This window comes from Plectrocnemia conspersa, unplaced genomic scaffold, assembly GCF_051122295.1.
Source record: "Plectrocnemia conspersa isolate PC_06_02 unplaced genomic scaffold, ASM5112229v1 ptg000012l, whole genome shotgun sequence".
Taxonomy (NCBI): Eukaryota; Metazoa; Arthropoda; class Insecta; order Trichoptera; family Polycentropodidae; genus Plectrocnemia; species Plectrocnemia conspersa.
The window spans coordinates 30,609,256-30,632,970 of NW_028277176.1; the positions used below are offsets into that span (position 1 = coordinate 30,609,256).

At 31.7% G+C, this 23,715-nt stretch overlaps 1 protein-coding gene across 15 annotated transcripts in view; it reads right to left on the minus strand.

Moving 5' to 3' along the window:
* LOC148228951 (uncharacterized protein CG43867) overlaps positions 1–23,715 on the minus strand; it is a 379,323-nt gene that overhangs the window by 14,721 nt on the left and 340,887 nt on the right. For 7 of the 15 annotated variants that reach the window (XM_088199465.1, XM_088199459.1, XM_088199460.1 and 4 more), the window contains 7 exons: positions 2,038–2,139; positions 1,779–1,964; positions 1,416–1,532; positions 1,166–1,339; positions 993–1,092; positions 750–919; positions 29–154 (listed from right to left, as the gene is read on the minus strand). In XM_088199465.1, coding sequence (XP_088055591.1) covers positions 29–154; positions 750–919; positions 993–1,092; positions 1,166–1,339; positions 1,416–1,532; positions 1,779–1,964; positions 2,038–2,139 — 975 coding nt within the window. Of the gene's footprint in view, positions 1–28; positions 155–749; positions 920–992; positions 1,093–1,165; positions 1,340–1,415; positions 1,533–1,778; positions 1,965–2,037; positions 2,140–12,007; positions 12,626–23,715 lie in introns of those variants that run through there. The other 8 variants (XM_088199466.1, XM_088199461.1, XM_088199458.1 and 5 more) reach the window with 4 other exon arrangements.

Consider the following 23,715-nt stretch of genomic DNA (forward strand, 5'->3'; position numbering starts at 1 on the left):
AAAATTGGTATAAATGATTTATAATTACTCCTTTAACAGTGGCGTATACGGGAACGGATATATCTTGATAACCTGCCGGATCTGTAGGAAGTCTGCTCGAAGCTGGAGGACTCAGTTCATCTCCTACAGATTGTTGTAAGCCATCAGCTGCCACCTGGATATTATAAATGAGCAAAATATGAATTAAACTTGCTATTTTACGGCATTTCAGATTTTACCAGAAGGGGGGGGGGGTAAATGTTGGCCAGTCAGTGATCGTTTTTTTAATATTATATTACTATTGTACATATGGAAAAGTTGAAATCTTATAATTTTACTAGCATCTGTCTGATGAATTATATTTTCACTAGTAAAAATATATATCTACCGGTGAAATTGAATTCCTGTATGATTTCACTGAAATGACGTATTTAAAAAAATATTTTCGGGATAGATTCGAGACTGCTTTTTTTAGATTTTCTTTGAGGGATAAACTGAGAATTTATGGTTTAGAATCAGAAATGTCATTTCAGCATTTTTTAGCTTTTTTAATATTTCGATTTCGTTAAGATTCATAGTATTATTAAATGAAATACATTTTTATTGCCAATTTCAAGGGGGGACAAATGCCTTCACCTGCCCCTCCCCAATTGACATTGATGATAGCATATTCACAGACAGTATAAATAGTCTAAAACGTTAACATAAGGCCAAAGTTATGGCAAGTGAGGTAAAGGTCTGTTTTTACATTTCTATGAATCGAAACCTACTTGATATATTTTTGCTTCCCAGCTTGGAAACCGATGCAACGGTGGTGTCGGTGGCCGGACGGGGTCTATAGACATATCGCTGGCAGTACTCGAACCGCCTCTACTCATTGCACCACCACTAGAACCAGCACCTACGTTTGCATCTTGCCTAATCCAACCTGGAGTGCGTTCTAAAACAACAAACAATCCATTATCAAACACTTCCCTTAATACTGAATCATATTATAATTGATTAATGTTGACCTCTACTCGGAGTGTAAATCTCGGCATAGTCATGAGTTGTATCTCCATCAGTCGACGTGTTTGGAGTGGTGGGAAGTATAACTAAATTATCAACAGCAGCCTATAAAAAATACACATAGCCGTTAATCAACTGTCTTATCTTATTGCGTTTGTGTGCAAACATAACGACTGACCGCTAAGTCTTCAGCCAGCAGATTAGAATTCGTGTGGTTCTCCATGGCCGCAAGAGTGGTGTTTAAATTTATCGGATTATTAACTAAAGGATTCGTAGTACCGATCGAAAGATTGCGTCTGTGCCGCACCGGTGTACTATAATGTGGCTCTAATGATGCGGTATGATGCGGTATCTGTAAAATAATGTTTTATGATAATGATTTGGCATAATGGTGTGGTAGTGTTTTTGAGGCGGTGGTTATTGCATACTTGCGGTGCTTCTAAACTCTCCGATCTCCTTCTGTTAGCGGCTAACAAGGAGACAGGACTTCTAGAAGGACTGTCTTCTGTGCGCACTTCAAGAGATAGGCTGGCGCGGTTTGGGAGCTGGAAATAAAATAATAAATGATAATGAGCATAGTGAAGTTAGATAAGGAATTGATTTTATCTATATTAAAGAAAATAAAGATTAGCTTTGTGGAAAATATCTTGAAATCTTTAGCAAATGTTTTTGAGTGAGAAAAGAAATTATGATAATAGGAAAAATATTATGAGGAAGAACATAAAAATGTTGAATTGGATACATAGATTATGATTAGCTTTGGTAAGTTTTTGAAAGAAATTAAGACTCACCAAGTTTCTGCTGCCTTGCAAAGCAATGTGGTTTCTAAGCAACTCCAGCTGCTGATTGCACTTATTGTTCTGCTCCCTGAGAAGTTGATTTTGCTCCTCCAACTCGCGCAGCTTGTTCGTAACCCATTCCTTGATGCGAGCTGCCTTTGCCTCAACCTGCTTGGCGTCCTGGAGTCGAAGCTGTTTCTAGAAACGGTCAAGGATCAGATTTACTAAGAAGACGAAGTCCGTAGAAGGTATGGCATGGTTGAACCCTTACTTGTTCCTCGACTTGTCCCTCCAAGCGGACGATGGCCTTACGCTCAGTGGGCCCTTCCGGCTGCGCGGGCCACTCGCACAGCCGTTGCTCCATGGCGCGCACCTATAACAAAATAATAAAAATATGCTATAAAACAGCGTTGTTTAGACTTTATCAGGTGGCGAAAATGTTGGTGAAACAAAGATAAACCAATCCAAATACCTTATATCGTGAAAATTTTGCATGATATAATATTAAAATTGTTATGGGATAAAATTGTTATAATATTATAAGATTGTTGTAATCGTTGCAAAGAAATTAATCGCAAGGACTTGATAAATTATTAAACTGATCTATCCGACTTTCTAGGAACGAAGTTTTTTCTAATCGGCGTTAAACAAACAATTGGGTCAATTGAACGGTATCCATTACCAGTTTTAAAGCACTTCGTGAACAAAGGTGAAGGAATGTATCTCCGGATTTACGTATATATTTGTATGTATTTTTAAATTTTATATTTTATTTTTTATTAAATCTTACGTTGTAACCTGCCAGGCGTAGGCCCAATGCGTTTCAACGGGGTAAATCTGTACCAACTGAGTAAGTGAATCAGATATAGTGAATACCTACAAGTAAGTAATAACCACCAGACTGAAAGTCTGGGAATCGATGACATCTATATTAATAATTATAAATTATTATGTGTAATATAATTTATAACCTATATATGTCATTGCACCTATGGCTGATATTTTTATAATAGCGCATTTTTTATAAATAAAAATTCGAGTGCCGCTGCTCAGAGTTACTAGTCTGAGACGTTATGTACTACGCTATTCCGTCCTTAATGTATATATGTATATATTTGTATATATTTTTAAATTTTAATATATTTTATATTCTTGGCCATCGTGACGCATTAGGTTAACCTGTCAGGTCACAATGGTCTTAATTATAATGAATAAATAATATATTTTTTTCAGGTTCAGAATAAACATTAAATGGTTAAAATAAAAATAGCATAATATAGGCCGATCAGAATTAAAATATAGGGTGATCATGTGTATTAAAACAAATAGTATAACATTTATAAAAATAAATTATTTATTTTAGAAAAGTATTATAAAATATTTTGTTCGCACCTAAAATGTTGGATAGGTTAGATGCGGTAGCGAGCGAGCGTTGGTCATAACAGTGAACACTCCATGAATAACTTTTAATGAATTTATTTAATTGTATGTAGGACGTGAAGGTGTTAAGAGCGACGAACGAAGCGGGAATAACGACAGAGCGGCAGCGGAGAGCACACTTGGCTTGATGTCTGATAACATTTGACAATGCTGCGAAAACCAACCAACCAACAAAACCTGACCATCTGTCAACATAAAATTGACCTTGAGGCTAAAATATAGATCATATAATATTAATACTGGCTATTATTTATAAATACTGATTTGTAATAAATATTAAGCTGAGTAAATACTGACTAAAAAATTCTAACCATTTAATATAAATTCTGACCATCTACTATTTATTCTGGCCGCTTATATTCTGACTTTTTACCATATAATATAAATTCTGACTCATGTAATATATATTCTAACTATAACTGTATTAAAATTCTGACCCGAAAAATACGAGCCGTTAAAATAGCGGCTATTCAAAAATAAAAAAACGTAACTTCGTAAAAATATTATAGAAGAAAAAAGTAGAGAAGTAAAAAACGTTTATAAATAAATTTAATGCTTTTTTGAATGATTACATTAAAAAAATTAAAAAAATGTACATTAAAAAAATGGATTACCGCAGCACAAAGCAACTTAAGACATGGTTAGTAGTCTAATTATGCTGCTGAGGAATTTGCATCCACTAAAACTGTGCAATAGAACGATTATTATTAGTTATTTAAAGGCAAGGATGTATTTATTCCCTGAATGGTATTAATTTATTGCGATTTTCTTTAGTTCCCTATTCAATATAACAATTAATGTGAAAGTAATCAATTGAAATGTGAATTAAACAAATATCTAAGTATTAAGAAAAAAGCAACGTGCCAATCAATAAAAAACTCGATGAAATCAATTTCTCGTTTTAAGAGATGATGCAAGTTGTAGAGCGTTAATTTTAAATTCCAATTCACCGCCAGCAATTTACCGACAGAAATTATTAGCTAGCGGTGTACCACCACGTCAATCGCATAAACAATTTATAGCCTACACATGATCGCTAACATATTTTATCGCCAGATATTTTAGAACAGCATACCTCTTAAAATACGTATTGATTTAAAAAAATATTTTTTAGACTTGTCGTACCGTTAATTAACCAATGAATAAGCGAGTTTGTATAATATAAATACACCTAATTGATTTTAGACGGTAAAATATGTTAGCAATTGTTTATGCAATCAATTGACGCTGCGGTAATCTGCTAGCAATTAATTGCTGGCGGTGAATAGCTCAAATAAGTCAGAAGTCACTAAAATTGCATCAAAGCATAAATGCTTCTTTCTGCTATAAATTAAAATGAGTGTTAAACAATACAGTATAACTGAAAATTACCTTAGTTTGATGCTGTATTTAAAGGATTAAAAGCAAGAGAGATAATGAAATTCACACAGACCTTCATAGTATAAAGGGTGTAAGAGTGTTCTAATGACATTATCTCACAATTCGTCCCCAAGGAGCTCGAGACGACCGAGAAAATTTGATTGGAAAGTAACTAAGCGTAAAGGGTACACAATCTTATACAATTAAAAAGTATTATCGCGTTAAGCGTCTCCAACTCACAATGGTAACAAAGTGTTATTTGACTTGATTCAAATTTGTTCTCAAGACATTAATTATCCGACGGCGGCGGCAATCAGTTTCCAAGAAATCCAATTTTGATACACCCTTGCGGCCTCTGGAGAGTGTAATTAATCTTTTTCAAGCACGTCCTATTCACGACTCTCAGTTTTGATTAATAATTTCAGCGTTTGTTCTAAACGATTGGGGATAAAGAGGAGCAATCAATAATGAGATCAATCTTAACAAGGCTCATTAAATATTTTTTTTATGCAAATATCAACAACTATTACTATTATTAAAACGAAACAGTAAGGTGCTTATTTTTTTTAACTATTGAGCTATCTATTTTAATTCTCAGAGATATTCTTAAACATGATTTTAATCGAATAAAGCTAAAGCTATCCCGTTGAATAAGAAGAACCAGTTTGTCGCATCGGGAATAAGTACAGCTATTCAGACGTTCTTGACCATTTATGTGGGAGAAAGAAGATCTGCAGAACATGCACGTATGTATACATATGAATAGGTTAAGTTTTTGCTAAACCATATACATACATAAATTATTCTGTTAAACTTTGTACGTATGAAACTACACTCAGGGGTTGGCAAACTATGACCCTCTTACATATAAGTATTATATCAAAATTAATAAGTTTATCTAACTCATATTTCTCTTAGAGAAAGTAATAATTATGAATAAATGTTAATTTAAGTTTAAAAAATAATACTGCGTATATATGTATAACATGATTAATTAACATTTACATAGTTAATTATTTTTTAATGATACATTTCGTCTCTAGAGTATGTTAAGTGTTATTAAAATATTAAATAGATAACAGGTTGGGAAGTGTATAGGATGCTTTATATGATATAACAGAGAGTCCTGTGATAATGCAGTATCGGAATCGGTACAGGGTTCGCAGCATCCGAGTGCAACGAACTGCAGATGCTTTACATAATAATGCATTTCGGCTGGAAATGCGACTGGCTTCAAATTCGCACGAAATATTTATATATTGCGCACATATACAGGGTGTTCGGTAAGCATGCGAATAATGGCATACTAACGCTAGTTTTACGAGCATTCTAATTGAATTCCATTGACGTGTGTGTTGTATAATAATGGGAAAATGTTTTCATATATTAAATGACTCAACACAATTTATGAAAATGTCAAATACATATAACGTGCTAAAATATATTAACATATATTTGTTTAAAAAATATTTGTAATGAGCTTTTTTTTGAAAAAATAATATTGTAAAATTTTGTGTTGCACGACCGAGGAATGTTTATAGAAAAATAGAACTGTGAACATTAGAGATTTTTTTGAATAACTGCCATTTTGTAACACAATGACCGATTAGGCTTATAAATATCTTATAAAGGTATTTTTTAAAATCACATCAGCATTTTCTCTACAATAGGTAGTATTTCTTAAGAGATTTACCTAAAAGATAGATAAATTCTAACCAGATTTATCGTTCTTTTGTGTAGAAAACTTATTTTATTAAAGTAAATAAACCACTAGTTTATAGGAAATTCATGACGTAAGCTTTTAAATTGCCTAATTTGTTTGTTAACGAGTTGACTAATTTGTTTAATAGCGAGTGAGGAACATATAAACCAAATTTTGACCAATAGGAAAGCGCAAAAAACAACTATCCCTTCTCAGAAGTCAAAAATCCACGTCAAAAGCAATAAAATCGCGTCGACACCGTCGCAGTGGGAACGCTCGTTACCGAGCGTTCCCACTGCGACGGCGCCGACACGATTTTATTGCTTTTGACGTGAATTTTTGACTTCTGAGAAGTGATAATTGTTTTTGCGCCCTCCTATTGACCAAAATTCGGTTTGAAAATACTTTGGCGAGTACTTATATATCGTAGTAATATCGATAATGATAGCTGCCATATTTTTAAGACATAGTATAATATCAAAGTGCAGTCAAACTATGGAGCTATATGCGAGATGCGACATGTCTGTACTTCTTCTGTTTATTTTCCCCTAAAAGATAAGTTATCTTAGTTTGTATTTTAGACTTGACCTAATGAAAGTTCTAAAACTATACTTTTATTATGTTAGGTTTGGTTTAGAACAGTAAATGGACGTTTCGCAACTGGCAAATTGAGTTTCATATACATTTTAGAGCAGCATATTTTGCTAGTTAAAATATGTATCTACCGGTGAAAATGTATTTGAATTTGACCAATTTAACCACCCTTTGACCAATGCTCTTATATCAGAAGCTTGTAGTAAAATCGGTAAGAATAGCTATCATATTTTTAAAGCAATGTTATATCGAAGTGCAGACGAACTATAGAGCAATATGCGAGACGTGACGCTTGTCTGTATTTCTTCTTATGCTTATTTTTCCATGAAAGATGAGTTATTTTAGCTTGTATTTTTGACTTGACGTATAAGCCTTGACCATTAGGTTAGGTTTGCGTTTCGCTACTGTCAGATCAGCATATAATTATACTAGCGCCTATCGGTAAAATTATATATTCGCTAGTAGTAATATATTGGTGAAAATGTATTAGGACTTCACTAGTGAAAATATAACTTCACTGAAAAATACAACATCACAGGTAAAAAAATAGTGATAAGTATGTAAATGTATATATTATTATATAATATAAGAAGAAGTTTAAATCATATAATATAATATTACAAGCACAGGCCAGATAAATTATATTTTCACTGATAAAAATGTATATCTACCGGTGAAAATGTATTCCAATATGATTTCACTGAAATGACATATCGGGATATATTCGATACTGTTTTTTTTAGATTTTTTTTAGGGATAACCCGAGAAGGACTGTTCAATATATGCGCATATAACATAAAATATCCAGACACACAGTACATCATAAAGCACAGATAGGGCAAACATCCAATTCGAGAGGATCACAGATTCGATATGAAACATCACCCGATGGGGTGATTTGTTTTTCTCTCCGTCGCAGGTGAAAATATACAGGGTGTTTCTCTCTGATTTAAAATTAACGTTGGTCGATTATTTGTGGCGCATTTCGAACGTGCTTCTGCGGTTCGGAGTCTGCTTTGAAATTCTCGCTGTGCTCGCACAATCTCGGTTAAGCAACCGACAGACATCCTATCCGAGCTTGCGGTTATGTAACGAGACGAGTCTTTAAAGTCGATACTCGACACTTGAAAAATAAATAAATAATGCATGGAAAAAGAAGCGCCCTCGCAACTCCGGCCGCACGATAACTTTGCACGGGGATCGGGTTCGCGCGTGCCGAGCGTCGACTTACAGACGTTGAATAATTATTGTTTAATTTGCGGTGAATCTTAAATTCATACGAGATTAAAATAATTTAATATTTTCAATTTTAAAAGGTTTTATTTATTTTAAATTAAGCAGTAATACTAACAGAATTGTAAGTCTACCAGAATTTTACAGGCTTGACTTATAAAAAACTGAAATGTTAGCCCAAGAAAGTCTGGAAATAATAGAATAATTAAAAACTACTCATAATACAGATACAATCGATAGATGTCTATGGCAGCACGGGTAGCTATTTTTATTAATAGCGTATTATACCAATCATATTATGCGCAAGGTAAATTGTATGATACTTTGCTAAATATCGGTCTAATATATATATATATGAATATTTAAAAAAATTGTCATAAAGATGAGATAACTTAATATACATTTACGTCAAAAAATAAATTAATTTCATTACCTCATCGGTAATTTTTTCACAATTTATTTTTAAGATAAGTCGATTTATCATGAAAAATTTCGATTTCTTCATGAAACACTTCTGCTTTAAATAATGACTTTATAACATTTTTACATTATTTTTATGATTTAATTTGATATATTATGATCCATTATACATATTAAACATATTAAAAGCTGTATTTTGGGTTCTAGATAATTATAATGAATTTTTATAATAAAAAAAATTTTTAGTTGAATTTTTTTTTATAAAAATGGTACTTTTTTATTATAATAGTAATATTTAAATGGTCTATTTTTAATATTAGTTAGTTATTCTCGCAACGTATAGATTTTAAGTAGATTGAAATATATGTATTATTAGGACAAAAGGTATATTATTAAAAAAACTAATAGACGCTAAAATCAGATTTAATTAATAACGGTTTATATGGCCACGTGATCTGCAGTAGTTTTAATTATAATATATTTCCTTAAAATTAGACAAAAAATATTAAATTACCATCTAGCTTCAAAATGGCAGGCGATTAAAAATTTAAAAAAATCATAACTGCTACAGTATAAATCCAGTAAGTAAGTAAAAAGACCGCAAATATATTATAAAAAAATATATAAGTAACGGTTTTTGGAACATGATGATTGCTAATAATGGTTTTAATCGTATTTCCAATTCAATATCATGATCCAGTGTTTAAACTGGCCTGATATACAACTTTATTATAAAAAAATAATCGCAATTCCGGTAAAAATTTTTTTAGATCTGTTTATCTGCAATTTATCTCTAGAAGGCTTTTATGTTAAATTTAATTATTTTGTAGGGGGAGAACCCTACTAGCTATTTCTTGTGTAAAATATATTTATTTATTTATACAAAATATAACGGATTTCATGGACATATTTTGGTTGAGCTTTTAGACAGTCTGGTCCGCCTTGTTTTAAAATTGCGGCTATTTAAAAATAATAAGAATCAGTATCTCCGTTATAAAAATCACACAAGAAAAGTAGAGTTCAAACATGTTTTATTATAGAAATAAAAATTAACAAACTGTTTTTTGATAGTATAAAAGATTCTCATGAAACATGCAAGAAATGAATTACCATGAAATATACAAGATACCCATGATTAAGTTTGTAATCCAGTTTGATCAGCCATCTTGATTTAAAATGGCGGCCAAAAGGCAATTTGAAAATCATAAAAACCCTACAAACTAAGCGAAGAGAACAAAAATGATCTTTAATAAAAATTAAAAAAAAAATTGTTATTCATATGGGATATAACAGTTTTTGAAACACAATTTTTTTGTAAATATCACGCCCAAGTGCATTAATCAGATCAGGATCTAGCATTTTTTTAAAAAATGGCGATCATAAAAAAAATCATAATTCGTTTAAAAAATTTAAAAAAATACTGTATACAAAAATATTTTTGTTATTTATATATAATGGAATATGTCGGATTTTGTGGTTCATATTTTAGTTGAATTTGTAAGCCAGCCTAATCCATCTTGTTTCAACATAGCGTCCATTAAAAATAATAAGAATCTGCAACTCCCGTTATATAAAATCATAAAAGAAAAAGTAAAGAGCTAAAAAGTATTATATTATATATAAAAAAACAACATTTCATTTATACGGGATATACAGGGTTTTGAGGACACATTAACTTTCGTATCTGTAATCAGAATTCTATAAAAGTTTTCGGAGCATTTTTTTTTAAATTTAACAAATCATAGCATATAGTAAAAATTAAAAAAGGCAAAATATTCTCTGATATAAATTGAAACAAAATAAAAATTAAAATACAAACTTTTTTTATACATTTTTAAACACGTCCTTTGCTAGATGAAACTTTTTCTTATTATTATTCTTTTTTAAGGGCTACGTGTAACGCTTAGGTGTTTAATACACTAATATTGAACTTTTACATATATATTTTACTATAAAGATGCATTGTCTAATTTTATTGTGATTTTTTTGCAGCTTTCAAATAAGACAATTTTATGAATCAAGATATTTTTTTAAAGTTAAAAGACCCGGTTTAGAATCTGCACAAATCTTAATTTACTTCAATTTTAATTGTGTCTAGAAAATCTTTAAAGATTATTATATTAAATCAAATTTGCTTTGCACTCCATCTCGATTCAATTGCGATATTCTTATTATTTTATTAAATCCTATTTGCAAAATATTTATTCCTGCGATAAGAAAATGCTAATCTGAGATTTTTGATTAAATATATTATAATTATTACTAATTGCGATATATCACACAGTATTTAAATTAAAAGAACGTCAAAAATTCACATTGAAATCGAGCCTTCGACTTTAAACTATATAAGCAATTGTGCAATTGTAGAAAAATACTTGAAACAGCACTTTAAACAACAAATTGAGAAACATCGCAAAAATGAGTGCACGTATCCCTCAATTTACTAGGTAAAAAAAAAAAACATTTTTTTTAAATACGAGTGGTATAAGTCTCCGACTATTGACCTGAAAGACCTGGGTTCAAATCTCATACGGAACTGGAACATTATATAGCTATAATTCCGAACGATCATCACATATAAGGTTTACCTAGATGATTATTTAAAATCGCTAGGTCGCACATATCTGGTATTTAAAATTCTCCATCAATGAGCTATTCTCAGCTAGATAGAGAATATAAAAAAATCCTGTATAAGCGATGCAACTATCAATTAAAGTTACCAGATTTCACACTTGTTAAAACTATTTAATGGCCGTCGAAAACTTGTAATTTGATCTAAAAAAAGTAGTACATAGGTCATAAAAGTCTAGTAAGAAAACAGACTAATCATTGAGTGGGCGAGCATTAAGTCTCCTTTACAGAAAAACAAGTATCATTTCATATTTGAAATGTTACTTTTATACCCAAAGTCAAAATGTTAATTTTTTAGTTAACATATAATCTTATAATCTTATGTAACTAAAAAAATAATATACAAAATTTGTTTTGGGACAAGTACGTGAATCATTTTGCTATATTTGCAGAATCCATTAAACATCTTAATAAATAAATTCTTGTATAGAAACAGATTCTGATGATCAATATATCTGATAAATTAATAACGAGGGCAAAGTGTTAAAAGAAGTCATAACAAAATCAAAAAAAATGCTAAGATACTGAGTACTAAATTAATGATATTTAAGGCAAACATTAAAATATAAAATAAATAGTTTTTATCATTTAATGACATAAGCAAGCTCAGAAGTCAGTGAAAGAATATTTTATATTTCAGGTAATTTTGTATCTAGAATTAAGTAATGTGTATTGTTTTTTTTTCACCAAATCGACCTTTATTATAATGCATATTCCAACAGCTTCCAGTAAGTCGGATAGTACTGAAACTAAACCATAAATTGACGTATTCCTTAATTGCTCAAGCAAATGTTACAACACCGAAACTGTTGTTTTTATCACCCATCTAACTTTCAGCAAGAATAGTAAGTACTATACGTACAGCACATCTCGGACGTATCCATGGCACCGGCTGTTTGAGTCACACACTTTTTCTTTTACGACACGACAGCCGTAAAATCTGATGCCCCGATGCGGCCCTGCTTCGACCTGAACGATCTCATTAGGCGCGCCGGCGGATTTATCGCGAGGAAGTCCAAGTCAGGAATAGAAAATGTCCTTCTTCTTCTTCTTGCCTGTCCTTTTTTCGTGGGCGCATCGAGAGCGCCGGAAAACGGAGGGGCGACTCCCCTTCTTTGTCACTAAATATATATACGAAAATACACTTGTGCACGCTCAACACTCGCACAAAGTTATCACAAGACAATGGAGACGAACTTTGGTGATTATTCACTTGAGTAAGTCATTCACTTTTCACTGCCGAGCGTAGGGATGTTATTGATAGTCAGATCTGGAGGTATTCGACGGAATCTCAGGCCGCAGATGGCCGTGGAATGCGCACCATCTGTCAGCGGCGAGCTGGAGGAACGGGTTTGCGAAACATTTCGGTCAGGAGGGACTAAGCCGAGGGCACCGGTCAGAGGGAGGCCCTCCGGCAGACTGGCGGCGGGGCCCTCCTGCACGATCGGCGGCGAGGAGGGCTGCGCCACTCCGCGACACTATTTATTTTTACGCTCGGACAGGGGTGTGTCGTCGCGAATGTCGAATATAATGCGAGTGGAGGGGTTAACCCTTTACACTCGCCGGTACATGGATGCGACAAAAGAAGACAAAGTGACTGTTAGCAATATTGAAAAAAAAATATTGCGTCCTAGGCTAATAAAATATTTATTTAATAATGAATTGTAATTTTCTTCGCTGAGCGGTGCAGCACATTAATATATTTATAAATATTCTAATCCATTTATATAATTTATAAAATAATATGTATTTATAATACTAACGATTATTTTTAAAAACATATGAAAGGAATCTAGGAAAATTTATCACCTGCAATTCACCGCCAGTAATTAACCGCTAGCAGTTTACCGCCACGTCAATTGATCGCTAACATATTTTACCGCATAGAAATAATGAGATGTGTTTATTCATTGGTTGATTGACGGTGTTGAAACTCTATTTTTTTTTAAATCACGACTTTTTTAAAAGGTTTAAATTATATGCTGTTCTAAAATGTCTATAAAACTCAATTTGACAGTTGCGAAACGTACATTTGCTGTTAATCGAATGGCAGTTCAAAATCTATAAATAATTATAGAACACTCATTAGGTTAGGTTTGGGTTTGAATATCAAATATACGTTTCGCAACTGTTACAGTAAAGTCATATTTTCATGAGTATGAATTTATTTTAAATGTATCAAACAATTATTATATATTTCCACTGATCAATATCAGTGAAATTGTATTTATTTATCTTGCAGGTGGTAAAAACATCAGCTATAGAAAAACCTTGTTTTAGATTTTAAATGATCAATAAATTTATATAAATTATATTTATAGCCCCGCGATAAAATATGCTAGTTATCATTTGCAGGTTTAAAATTGTTGATGCAATCAATTGATGCGGCGGTAAACTACTAGCGATTAATTGCTGGCGGCGAATTGTGGGCGATAGATTTTCTAGATCGTGATATATATTCGCTATCACTCACACCGAATCTAGTCTTCCCGGCGGGTGTTTAACCATGTGCACTCATAAGCTCGCGCTCTACGATCGTTATTTCACGCTACAAATAAAAACTGTGCTTTTTTGTTACCATAACACACAAATAATTAATTTTTGTATAAGTATCATACTATGGAACTAAAGGCGATTAAAGAAATAATATTTACTTATCAAACAAAAATCATGAAAATTCTTAAATATATGTACATGTTGTTTTTTATTGTAATATTTAGACTGAAGTAATTATTACACTTTATTTAGTTATTTATTTCACATTTTTAATTTAAACTCAGATTGAAAATAAATAATTATTAACTATATTTTTATATTTAAAAAAATAAAAAAAAATCAGTAAAAAAGTTTGAATCAAGGTTTAGTTATTATCACAAAAATATTTCAGCTTTCGCAGTGATGTTTTTAATTTATATCAGTATATTTTAATTTTAAAAATTGTACTTTATAAATAACTGGAAATTATAAAATATGAAAATGAGCGAATATATTCGGTTTTCAAATATTTTAATGCAAGTCCTAAATAATAAACCTAATAACATAATAAGTTTATTGTATCAATGAAAGCAACATGTAGAGGTAAGAATAAAAAATCACGCCAAGTTGAATCGAATTTTAAGGTACTGCTTTTTTTTATAAATTGAAATAAATCCGCTACAAAATTTAGTTTTACACTGTTTACGTGTGATGTTTCAAATAAGACGACCAGATTTTTAGATGCTGCAAAATTATTTTCCAGTTCTTACATACAAAGAGGACATTTTTAATGTAAAGAACGACGTTTTGCGACTGTAGAAGATATACAAATAACAGCCGAGTAAACTGAACAATAAATCAAATAGGGCATTCCACTAATGTTTCCTGGGATTTTATTATTATTGAAGATATCATAATCCATGTTAAAGCTTCACTAAAAGTGTTATAATATAAATAATGATTTTTGTCTCTCAGATATTTTAAGAATCAAATATTTTTCGTTGGCGTGGCAAATATGTAACAGACGTGATAGACAACATCCGTTGGACATTATTTTAATAAAAAAACAAGGATTCACGCCAAAAAAGTTCGTCGAATAGGTACTAAATCCCCGAATTAAAAATTCCAGAAAATGACGAATTTATTATTACGCCGTTAAGCATGCCAAATAGTCAAAGAGAAATGTAAACGATGCCATAAACAAGGCGTTCTGAGTTGATTAAAGAGTATATAAGAATATAGTAGACGGAAACGATCATTAGAAGCACGAGAAAAGCAGTAGCTTTTGCATACTCTCTCACTCAAATTCACGACACGGGTTAAACTCGATCCTTGCTACGACTTTTGTAGGTTTAAAATTTGTATGCAAAACGTAATACAGTAATGATCTCAATCAATTTTTTTATTATGATCTGTTTCAAAATAAGTGGCACGAGTGAGGAATATAAGCGGCACATTTATATAGTATTATAATATAGGTAGACTTAAGACGAAGGTATATGACAAAACTAATATTATCTATACAAAAAACTTGTATATAATATATTAAAAATCACAAATTTTATTAATTTACTTGGAAAAATGAAACATAGTTTTGTAAAACTAATAATTTAAATATGTAGCATTTTGAAAATAGATTCAAAGCACGTATTTAAATATAAATTTAGTAAAGTATTAAATCCTCAAGAGCTTAGAATATAATGCATTAACGGCTAAAGGCGACCATTTATACAAATTATTAAATGCGACCGAAACTTTTAGACATGTTATTTATTAGATAACTTAGCCGACTAATTTAGCCACAGCCGAATTCGGACGACGATAAGTCAATGACATATGCACAACGCAATGAATGAGTTAAGTCAATGACATCAAACGAATCTGAAATACTAATTAAACACATAACGTGTATTTTAATAACATTATAACATATATTAATAAAATCTGTTGCAAGGGACAACCCTGAATCGCGGAATCAAATCGGCGGCGGCTATCATTAAGTCCATTGAATAAGGGTAGGAAACAAGGCGGGCCGAAAGGGGAGCTGAATTTACAAAGGGGATGATGGTTTACCGATTTCGCATAATGAGTAAAACGGTACACCATTCAATGATTAATTTCAAACAAATAATTTCCGGAAATATTTTTATGTGAAAAATATATCTGATGTACATATACATATATATGTATTTTTACCGTGGAAACGGTAATTACCGTTTCTTTATGCGGGGGCATGCCCGCGCCAGGATCCGCGAGCAGATTTATGAATTCTCACTAGGACGAAATCAAAGGAAATCGGATATAAAATATTTATGTTGTAGCGTATGGCCCTTGAATACGGAATCCAGAGTCCCCCCGCGGATCCTTCCGCCCACTCCCGCCCACCGCAAAAACGAGCACATTGTGAATGCAGCACGGCGATGCAAGAGTTCCGGGCGGATTAATTTATGCGGTGAAAAATGCGGTAACGTACGGTAAGAGAAACAACGAGAAAAAAATGAACGGAATCGAACGGATGATACTTTCGATCGAAGTAGTTGTTCTTTATACAAATTATTTGAAATCATGCGTATTCATTAAATTGTAAAAAGAACATGTTGAAAAAATCATCCGAAGCAGGTACAGAAACTGCGGATTATGTATGCCATAGAATGACGTCATGGGTAAATTTACAGATTTCGAATCAACTGTAATGCCTGCACTACACTCTCTGGAAGTTGGCCAAGGCTGGCCAAGGACGGAGAATATAGTGGGTTACTTCGGTAGAGTTCGGTTCTGCCTTCTCTAAAATCTCTCGGAAGTTGTCCGAGGTTACCGAGAACCGGAGGAAAAGGACCGGATTTAAAGGGTCCAAAGTCGGAGCGGCTCATTCGAGCGGTGAGATACTACCCCTTTCGCTCTCTCGCGTGTTAAGTGACGAGAGTGAGAGAGATAATGATATGGTGTTTCGCAAACTGAGATAGAACGAGTAACTCGCTTCAATTTCAGTATGCGCGTAGGCGTCCTATGGTTAACATGCATGTCGAGCGCTGCATCGTGGTCACGTGGTCAAGTTATAATGACACATGCTTATCGGGGACTTCAACAGACTTACTGACATCTTTGAATATTTTAGGGCACCAATAAGGATTAATTATATTTTTGATAGTATATTCTTCTAACAGATATCGTTATTATATTTTTTTCATATAAAATTAAATAATTAAAAAATAATTAGTAGTACTTGATTTTGTTAAAAAAATCGTTTCGAATATCCTTATGTATTTTCCTAGATCGGTTTATATAAATGTCACACCATAACGAATTCTTATTTAGAATCGATGGCGACAAGTTCTAGGATAGTTCTGAAGTATCATTTTTATGCCTTATGGCATTTTGCAAAAGCCGACAAAGATTTTGCGTAAATTGAATATTTACGACCGAAAAGTTTTCACTGATATTGTATTGGTGAGTGACACAAATTTAATAAAATGACAATTTAAAAATTGCGATTATTTGGCACATTTTTCGATCGCGCAAATATGCCAGCTGTACGTGACAGAAGCCGCCGTCCGGACGGCATATGAAATTTGCGACAGTGTGGTCATTTACTTCAGCCGACTTCAGTTGTAACTTCGGTTCGGACAACTTTCAGAGAGTGTAGGCAAGCATTATATAAATATCCAAGCAGATGTCTATTAAACGGTATTTATTAGCATTTCAAAACAAATGTACTAAAAGTCTGTTAGGGACGGGTTAATAACCCATAGGCCATGGGTGCGGATCCTCACGGCAGACTCGAATTATTTTGCATTACTAAAGATGCGAAGTGACACATATTAATTGAAAAATATTCACTGATTCCCAGCAAAATTTTCACAGTGGTATCAAACATAAATATTGGGTAATTAAAATATATAAAATTATTTTTATTTCAGTTAAAATGTTCCTTCCTGAATATTTATATTACAAAGATCTTTATGGCACACAAACGCATATTCACACATTTCTATAACACACCCTTATTATTACAAACACATACATCATTGTACTGATACTATTGCGATGTACAAATTAAATGAAAGTCACAAGGGGTGAAATAAAGACGTTTTCAAAGGCATAAAGTTTAAAATGTATTAATTTATCATATATAATATTTTTTTTAGCAAAATAATTTATTTGAATAAATACATTATTATTCAGCAGAATTAATACTTAAATCTTAACATACCAAATCATCAAATAACATCTGAGATAACTCATAAAATTCACTCGCTTTGATTTCGCTCTCTAGACAGCGAAAAGCGAATGAGTCAGTGCGCCAAAAATAATTGGAGTGTGAGACACACAGGCAAAAAAACATACAAGTATATATGTACATTCATACTTTCCTTTTAGTCTTTTGACTTGGCCGTTAATAACCGACGAAAAATAATAAATGTAAAAAAATTACGACCCCGGGGATGACTCAACGGCGGGTGGGGTTCGGAGCCGGAACCCCAGACGCAGACGCATTGTGTGCAAACAGCTGTAAATGTTCTGGAAACGCTCAGACTATGTCCCACACCACACCCTCTAAAAAGTCGGGGGTGGAGGCGGGCGACCTTCATGAGTTCATGCAAAATTTGCATGAATGTTGTGTATTTAAAAATAAAAACCGTGACTGATTACCCAGTGACTCAGTTATTGGTTTGTTTTGATGGGCTGAGAACGTCAACTTGTCATGGGATGACACGTTTCATATTATTTCAGTACTGTAGTTTTTATATTGTGATAATTTTATAATTATTATTCCGATTGATCGTGTCAGATTAGGTTTTCTTAGATTTTCCTAAGCACACGAATGATGATCGTGATTAATAATTAAAATTAAATCGAATTAGGTCGTGCATAGTGAGCTAAAATAATAACTAATAATTAATAAAATATATGTCACTGATTTCAGTCTGATGTATCACTATTTACATAATGGTTGTTGATTGTGTTTACATGGTTGTAACGCAACGAAAAATTTGCAAATAAATAAATAAATCTAGTGAATACTGTGTGATTATTGTGATGCAAAATAAAGGTTCTTCAGAATGACTAAAATTCTATACTAAATATAAGAATCATCATATAATATTTTATTATAAATAATAAATACTCGGATAATATTGTATGATCATCTCGAGGTTATTTTATGATGCATCGTTCATTCATGTTAACCATTCGAGCGTAAAGCATCGCTTTTGTGCCGTGACGGTGGCTCATTAATTCGTAATTAAAAATGGAGTCTCATAGCGTTTAACATGAACTTCACAATGTTTAAAAAACTTGAAATGACATTGAATAATTTATATAATATTCATAAGCTTTTTGAGAGAAACAAAAGTTAAGAATCACCCATTGATGCATATATTTCACTCATCATTATTAATATCAGTCACAGAACCGAATTAGGTATTAAATGAGCTCGTCATGTTTAATGTATGTTTTATGTATGCCTTAAAATCCATAAAAAAATATTAAGCTTATCCTCAAAATACCTATTTATTTATTTTAAAGTATAGTTTTATAAGACAATGTATTCAATGAAGAGTTAGGTTTTTGTTAAAAAATATTTTAAACCTAGAAATCCAGATGGTGTATATGATATATGTTTAAAAATTCTACCATAAATGATACCAATACTTTAATTAATATTTAAATGTAGCAATATAACAATAGATTGAATTTCATTTTTGGCATATATCCATAACATAACTTTTCTATTTGAGCCTTTGCCAGGAAAATAATCAAAAATATTATGTATAAGCTTTTAATATGCATATAGAGCCAACATATTTTTTTATATCATATAAAATAATAAATTATGTAATTTATTTTCATGGTATAAAGCAGAGCTTATTAGAATTAAAATTACCTACTTAATGTGACGTCACATTTAAATGTAATGTACACCGAGTGTACATTATGTGAACATTTCTATAAATATGTTTATACTTTAGGTATTTATTTGCGATACAGTTACGTATTATGTCAACAAAATCTGCCAGTCGGATTTTGAGATTTGCACGGAAATTATGCGTAAAGAGGTTGATTTTTCAATATTGTTTTAAAAAATAAATATTAATTTTTTCCCGCATTTTCACAATAATTTCGATGTCTAATGCATTTATGTTACAATTGTTTTAACTAGGAATAAAATTATTATTTCATAGTAATATATGTATTTATACAATTTTAAATCACTATTTTTTACAATTTTTTATATGTACATTAAGACCATATTTTGATTTTTTATTATTATTTTCAGGCAAATAAATATAGCTGTTTAGATTAAAAATATGCACGGATGATAAATTATCTGTGGGTTGCCCCAAACTTGATATTTTTATGTGCAGCTGTGCCTCGAAACGAAACCAGCCGGCGGAATACTTTGATTAAATAGCGGTATGTTATTGATTTTTGCTTGGAGAGATCTGATTTTTTACTGACATGTTTTGCGCAATTTCTATCTTTCCGTTATTATTTGAATATTTAAGAATACATTGAGTAATTAAAAAAAATAAAAATTTGAAGTAAAGTTTTAGGATAAATTTGAATAAAAGTGAATATCTCGGCTGAATTCAGATCCGCCATTTTGTTTTAAAATGGCGACTATTCAGAACATTGTAAGCTTCGTAACCCTTATATAACACTAACATTTTTAAAATAGTAGTATAAACAAAACAATATTTAAAAAATAAGTTATCTCGGGTTCATCAATTAAACTGATTAAATGTGATGTATGTGTATAGTTGATACGAAAATGATTTATCTCAGTATTGTGTCAGACTCTGTAACAGAATAATCAAATTAAAATTATATACACGTGTATCGTATTAATCATGTCATTACGTTTTAATTATAAATACGAAATAATTAAATGTCACTAAAACTACAGGATCATACAGTCGTATTATTCACGGAGAGACTTGGCGCTACAGTTCATAGCGTAAAAAAGAACAAAATAATACATAAAACATGTAAAATATATGGTGAAATAATTATTTTTATAACACATGTACATATATACAGATAAATTTAATACTATAGAGCTATATTTATTATTAATTTATATCAAATTAATTTAAAGAAATTATTACTCCCATAACATACATACTTTTAACTAAGTTTACTTGTCATTTGAGACTTTGATACTTCCGATCTCGTGACGAGCCTAATCCGACTTACGTTGTGTAAATAAATATGTAGAGAATATACAAAGGGTGATATTCAATACTATGTATGTTAAAATAAACAGTCCAGTAATATAAAATATTATTTCTGCCCTTTTCATGTTAAAAATAAGCTATACTTATTATTCAGATTTGCTGATTGTGTGCTAATACTTCCTCCCTGATAATTAATAGCCAAAATATGCAGAATGTTAAGCTGAAACAATTAGGATCCATAAAATAATTACTATATATTTTAAGAGCTGAATTTTAATTGCATAATCGATCGATATGATGGGGTGGTCGGGTGGTAATAATTTTGTGCGTTTTCGTGCAATCACGCGAACGTCCAAAATCGTCATAGGTACATACTTTGTTTGTAGTATATAAAGCCATTAGGTTTATAAACATCGTAAAGCGGATATTTGAACGGCTTTATCCGTTTTTCATTGTATTCCGGCACGAACCGGCGAAATGGAACGTCCGTTTTATTAAATTCCACCAATCGAAGCACCGGCGCATGTTGCAGATTAGAGAGATGAAACGTTTCATATAAAAAATATAATATAACTATGTTAAGGAAATGGCGAATACAGTTAAAGAAATATTATGTATTCTATTCAATATTATGGCCGCAAAAGCGTAATCTGTAAAATAGCAATAGTCATATTTATTTAATAAAAATATCCATTAATGTAACTATTTTAGGTCTCATGCGAGCAGCTTAAACGAATGGTGAACGGGTTTAGCTAATAATTAAATATATATTCGTCAAAAGTATACGAAATAAATTAATAAAAACTATTATCTATACATATATGATAGTTCGGTTTACATGCTAGAAGTTTTTTACTCTAAAGTTAATCTTAACTTATAACGATTTTCCACGACATTTAAAATTTTAATAAAAATAATAACTAGATATAAAATATATAATTTTACACCATATTGTATTCAAAATAAAAAAAACAATAAAACAATTAGTTTTATTTATTTCCTAATGGATTTTTTTTATAGCAAATACACATACCATCCATCAAATCGCATACATCTCCCAACATTTATTATCGAAAACAACAATGAGTCGGCCTTCGGCGAATCGCCCACTAAAATCCTGGAAATTCCGCCACACCGACGCCAAAATCGGGGATTTTCCGACGTCCCGACGCATCGATCGTTTGTCTATGAAACGATCGCGTTGAAAGCTTGCCAAAGTTTCCTCGAGTTTCCCGGAATGGCTTCTCGACTCGACGGCTCCAGACTTCTTTTCATACTTTATTACACCGCTTGCAACGAGAGAGCTTTCCGCGCTTGGGAAATCCCGGAGTTTTTCTTCGTTTTCCACTTTCATGGTTTACCGAGTAAACGCGGATTCGACTCACGTTTAATGTCTAGATGTTGAAATTTATCTACATTAAATTTTTAACCTGTTGTAATATGTATAAAAATAATATTTGACAAACATACGACATTACAATAACATAATGCAATTAATTTCGAGGCATAGCTGCACATACTAGGTCAGGACAACTTATAGCTGTCTGAAAAATATATAAAAAATCAATCATAATCCTTATGTTATATTCAAATCACCTAAAAAAATGCGTGCTACGGTGATGTACACTCAGTGTACATGTAAAAATTTGTAAAAAATAGTGATTTAAAAATGTAAAAATGCATATATTATTATAAAATAATAATTTTACTCCTAGCTAAGACAATTTATTGCAATTTAAATGCAGCAGACATCGAAATGCTAATATTAATTTTTTAAAACAATATTGAAAAATCAAATTGAAAAATTCCTATTGGGTGATAATGACTTAACAATGATCTCTAAAATATAAAATTAAACATAAAAATATTTTATCAAGAAAACTGAGATATTGTTTATCATGGTTCATAGACTTCCAATAATATGCTAATCATAGCTAAATGCAAAAACAAAATACTTTTTATGATTTGAACAAACACATCCCATTGCTTCTATATGGTAAAATATGCTAGCGATCAATTGACACGTCAGTAAGCTGCTAGTAATTAATTGCTGGCGGTAAATTTTCCTCGACTCATATTTAACAGTTTAACTCAACGTAAACAACACCACAAGTATAATAATTATTATTATAAAGAAATCTAGGTATTTAAGATAATCAAATAATCCCATCTAATTTCGACCAAGTCCAACAAATACCATTCAAATCCGCAGATTACCGTATAACATAACATATCAAGATCACATGGCACACACTACTAAGCCATGCGTGTTTAGCCATCCTTACATATATAGATAGTCCGGCTATCATTAATGGTTGCACTAAATTAGCCCAGTTGTTCCGCATTCCCTATAAATCTCCACAAACGCCACTTTCCCTAGATTTATTTCAGCGGAGCGCCGTAAAGGATCTCAATTAACTAATTGAGCCTACCAATCCTTATCGATAACGCGATTAATCCGATTAAATTGAACAAAAAAAGTCCGAAGTATACCCATCCACCAGATGTGTTTTTTTAACGTTCGCACGAAATCGTAAAAAGGTAATAACCCTAGCCATTTCACCCTTTTAAACTACCCCTCGCAGTAAACAGTCAGCTTGTCACTTTGTATGAAGCAGTTTTGAATGCATCACCCTCGTGTTCGCCGTTTTTAGAAGTCGGTAACAATGGCTTAGGAAGCTCACTCGAAACCCGTGTAGCTGCATTGCTAGGCGACCCTATTTAATAGTGATAATGGGTTGAGAATGCCTGCGTTTTTAATATATAATAGACATGTCCAGTATTCAAATTTATATGCTTGCGTACAACATAATACAAATGGAATATTTGCATTTGATCGACAGTAAAATATATTAAAACATATATTTTTTTATCTATGGAAAAATCATAACCATGTAAAAATATATTGATCCTCATT